The sequence below is a fragment of the Eucalyptus grandis genome, chromosome 3 (assembly GCF_016545825.1).
Source record: "Eucalyptus grandis isolate ANBG69807.140 chromosome 3, ASM1654582v1, whole genome shotgun sequence".
In the NCBI taxonomy this organism is placed as follows: Eukaryota; Viridiplantae; Streptophyta; class Magnoliopsida; order Myrtales; family Myrtaceae; genus Eucalyptus; species Eucalyptus grandis.
Window position 1 is genome coordinate 11,110,402 of NC_052614.1, and position 4,133 is coordinate 11,114,534.

Genomic DNA, 4,133 nt, shown 5'->3' on the forward strand with positions numbered 1-4,133 from the left:
GCACTTAGAATTCAAGCCAACTTTAGCATCAAATAATATCATATCTTTTATTTCCTTTTATTCTTTTTTTCTTATCCGTTGTTGTTTGACCGAGTTCCAGAAGCCCACACCTACTAGGATAGCCTTGATTTTATTTCCTTTTTTGACACAAAGTCAAACTTCCTGAACTTGGATTCCAACGTAGCTTTATTTCCGTAATCTACAATTCATGGCTTGGTCTCTACAAATCAGCAACTTGAAGTCCAAATATCCACTTTTCTTTAATTTATCTTGGGTTTGGTTTCGTTCATGGACTCAAACTCGAGACATATTATAACACTGAAGGCCGTGATTAATCATGGATTTTATTAAGAGGATCATCTGGAAACGTCAGCTGACCAAGGTTCTCAACCCGATCGAGAAGTTGAATGCGGTACCGATCGCGTACTTTTGTCTTTTTGCTCCTGCCTACCCGTCTTTGATTTGCAGTTCGTCATGGTCGGTTGATCGTGTGGGCCGCCTTTGGTAACGGGGATTCGATCGGTGCTTCCCTGCGCTTGATTTCAACTTTTCGGTTTTTTTGTGGGTGCTTTGAATGGAGATGATTACTACTAGTAATCAAGCAATCAGTGATCTCTCTTCTCCGATGGTTGAAGAAATGGTTCTTGATTTTTTTTTTTTTTGGGAGAACTGGTGACTAGATATCCTCCCTGAGCTCCCAATCGAGACCGGGCTTGGGGCTCTTAGCCTTCCGACAATAGTTTCACTTTTTGAGTCTGTCTTCAGTATTAGCAACTGACACTTCGATGGGATTGTGTATGGTATCGATATACAACCGCATAATTCCATAATTGGCTGGATATTCATAGTATTTCATAAGCTTTGCGGCTGATTTTACCCCTGAAAGCGAAAGCTGTTTGTAAGCTCTTGTTTTGTTCATGTGGGGAAGTTATCTGCGGCTATGATTGCTAGTTCAACCAAGGCACACAATCACACATTTATTCAGTGCATTGAGATTTTTTATCTGATTACTTGACGGCTAGAAGACTTATCTGTATTTGTAAAAATTTCCCGAAGAGCCCTTTCTTTTATGTGGAGAGTCTTTTTCATTTCAATTTCCCCTAATGTTGGCAGTAGTTAAGAAATGCATACTTCAGGTACGTATGTTGGTAAAACACTTGCATCTGCATATCTCTTTATTAAGATGTGGATTTATTTTATTAGATTGTAGGCTTTGCTTAGTCTACACATATAATTACAGTAGGTTATCATTTGCATATTTGACTGGTTCAGTTGTACCCTCTGTCCTCCTTTCTGTACAGACACTCCGAATGCTGGAGAAAAGGGAGAAGGTTCTTATAAAGAAGGCTTCTCAAGAGGTTGAGGAAGCAAAGGAGCTCTCTAGAGCAAATATTAAAAGGGGTACGCTCATTCACCTTAACTTTTCCTGTATTTATGACCTCGCTTTTGTTATGTTATTTCTCGGAGTTGCTTCATTTTCTCAACTTGTCCACTGGTTATTAGGATTGGAGTTGTGTACACATAATTCAGTACAAATCCACATGAACTTGTCCTTACCTTTATTTTTTACTTCGTTTGTGGCAGTCACAGCACTTCAACTAGTCACTGCATTCTGATTTGGACTTTCCTTTCTATCATTGTAACCTTATTACTGGATAACAATTTTAGCACAATCAATTCTTTTACCATTACATTTTGTTGTTTGTGGCTGCAACTTCAATTTCCTATCATTTCACCTATATTGCTTGTTTTCTTTTTCCTTGTAACTCTTGACTTGCAACTATGCAAGATTTTTTTTCCTTTCACATGATACTTGAAACTATATGATGGCATTTATCCATTATGAAAGTTGGCAAGTTGTTATCTTATTGACGTAAGGTTGTGCCGTTGGGAATGCAGTGGCAATTCTATGCTTGAAGAGGAAGAGGCTGTATGAACAGAGAATTGAGCAGCTTAGATATTTCCAACTTCCGATTCGCGATCAGGTGAGCCATCAAGATTCAGTGATTTAGAACTTCCTTGAAATCTGCTTCTAGGAAGAGATGTCTGATATGTGAATGATCCAGATAATAATGTTAGAAGGAGCTAAAGCAAGAACCATGACTGTGGATGCTCTGAGAACCAGAGCAGCTGCAATGAAAGCAATGCAGGAGGCAATGTATGTCCTACGTTTGTTCTCCTTTCTGATTTGTGGAGTGCTGATTTTATTAAATCTTTCATTTTTCTATGCAATGCGGCGTCAATTTCTCATTGCTGCTTCCGGAGCTTGAATTTGCTGGGTGCTCCACTGTCATGCTTTCTTTTGCTCGTAAATCATAGAAAGCTTACCGATGTCCATTTTATCACGGGAATATCAACGATGTGAACAATATCAGGGATACAATTAATGAACAAAATGAGACTATGAAACAAGTGCAAGAGGCATTGTCAGCTCCTTCTGGTGCAGCAGCTGTCTTTGATGAGGTTACCATCCTCAAGCCTTGTTTGATTTAAGTTTTGCTTTTGATCACTGGTCGGGTGGATCTCAAACTACCTTCAGGAAAGTCTATGCTCATCTCTAATCACTTTGCAATTCCAGGATGAGCTTGAGGCAGAGCTTGAAGAACTGAAAGGCCCTGAGTTGGAAGAACAGCTCCTCCTGCCTGCCGCAACAGCTTCTGCTCCAGCTCCCCCTGTTCCTCAGGGGACAGGCAAGGAGGATGAGCTTGCTGATGAGATGGCATTTTGAGCAGGTCAATCTTCTCTTATGTTTTCAAGAGCTACTGTTAAGCATTTCATTGTTGTTGGTCTATCATTAAATTAGGTAACCAAGCTCTTAAGTTGACCGAAATTCCATGGTTTCCTTGACTGCCTATGATTTATTTCTTATCAATGATAAGTGGCATAGGGGAAGACTTTTTTTTTTTTTGTGGCTTTTTTATTATACTGTCATTGTGATCTGATATATCAGTTACATTCCGCAGGTCCGCTGCTCATATTTAATTGAGGTTGTGTAGCACTTGTCCAACCTGTAATAAGGAATACTCTCACTGCTGCCTGTATGCATTCATATTTTTCTTCGGTTCCATACTGGAAAGACATGTTTGTGAAGGTGGCGTGGATTATATATTGTGTTCCTTTGAGACCTGTATTTCGCTTTCTGGTGCTTTCGGTGTGTTTTATTTCAACTTATTGTTGAACATCAAACTTCTCCCTAATGTTTGGAGGACATCTCTGAATATCTCAGGCTAGATTTTTATCTTCTCTGTGTGCCCCCATTAAGATTAATGCAGTCTAATCTTTGAGGAGGGCTTCTTCATCATAAGCGATATGCTTTATCATACCTCCATTGGAAGATACGTTGGTTATTTAGTTATTCACTCGTGGTATTGGCATTGGGTGGTTATGTCAAGTCCCTAGAGGGAGGAGAATCTGGTCAGGCATGTCTCTTATTGTGCAGCCAATGACTCTACAATGATCATCTGTTCTTTGATACTTGTGGCATGATCCACGGATAATGCAAGATTTTTTAAAAGTTCATAGGTATCCATGTTGACGATGGCAGTCAGGAGCTAAGGTTTTTATGTTCTTTAACACTGAAAGTGGCGTGTCTTTTTATCATTTTATCATGTTGGGAGCTCGGTACCATGAAAAGGGCTAATCTAGGACTAGGGGTTCCTTTTATTGAGGCTTTATGTTATCTTTTGTTGGTCCTGTACATTTGGCGGGGTCAATTACTGTTGTTGTGGGGCTGGTTTGAAGGCGGTGTTGATTAGAATGGCTCATTTGCACAGGACGTCTCATCACCGTATACCCGCTGAAATCGACCAACCTTTTATTACTAGATAGTGGAATTTCATTTACTTCAGGACGAGCCTAAAATCACCGGTAGCTTCTTAATTGTTGACTCCACCAGCTCAAAAGTTAAAAATGTGCTTGCCAGAATTTGTCTTTTTATCTCAATTTGGCTTATTAATTTCGATCTAGACAGCATCAAGCTTCCTCAGTGAGTACCATTCCAGTATGTCTATCGATATCCATCTACCTAGTCACATCCCTCAATAGCAAATTAAGGCTTGATTTCACTTTGTTAGCAGGTTTCAGAATCTGCTTAGGTCTTCTGATGTAGCAAATTCGTTTTCCTACCCTTTTTG

The 4,133-nt window shown here is 39.6% G+C and overlaps 1 protein-coding gene across 5 annotated transcripts; it reads left to right on the forward strand.

Annotated features, from left to right (window-relative positions):
• Nucleotides 1–318: 318 nt before the first annotated feature.
• On the forward strand, nt 319–3,243 carry LOC104430512 (vacuolar protein sorting-associated protein 32 homolog 1). Of its 5 annotated transcripts, none has more exons than XM_039308671.1 (7): nt 319–412; nt 1,302–1,401; nt 1,900–1,985; nt 2,067–2,158; nt 2,376–2,463; nt 2,579–2,732; nt 2,964–3,243. In XM_039308671.1, the coding sequence occupies exons 1-6, from the start codon at nt 338–340 to the stop codon at nt 2,726–2,728; spliced, it is 591 nt and encodes a 196-aa protein (XP_039164605.1). In that variant the 5' UTR covers nt 319–337; the 3' UTR covers nt 2,729–2,732; nt 2,964–3,243. The 5 variants fall into 5 exon arrangements, with proteins under 5 accessions (XP_039164605.1, XP_039164606.1, XP_039164607.1 ...); XM_039308672.1 differs by having other exon boundaries at nt 392–522; nt 1,879–1,985; XM_039308673.1 differs by having other exon boundaries at nt 392–522.
• Nucleotides 3,244–4,133: the final 890 nt, after the last annotated feature.

Coding starts and splice junctions, on each gene's coding strand:
- LOC104430512 (XM_039308670.1), top strand. CDS start 1,104: ATGTTGGCAGTAGTTAAGAAATGCATACTTCAGGTACGTATGTTGGTA. Junction 1,402..1,878: donor TAGAGCAAATATTAAAAGGG/GTACGCTCATTC, acceptor TATTGACGTAAG/GTTGTGCCGTTGGGAATGCA. Junction 1,986..2,066: donor AACTTCCGATTCGCGATCAG/GTGAGCCATCAA, acceptor TGAATGATCCAG/ATAATAATGTTAGAAGGAGC.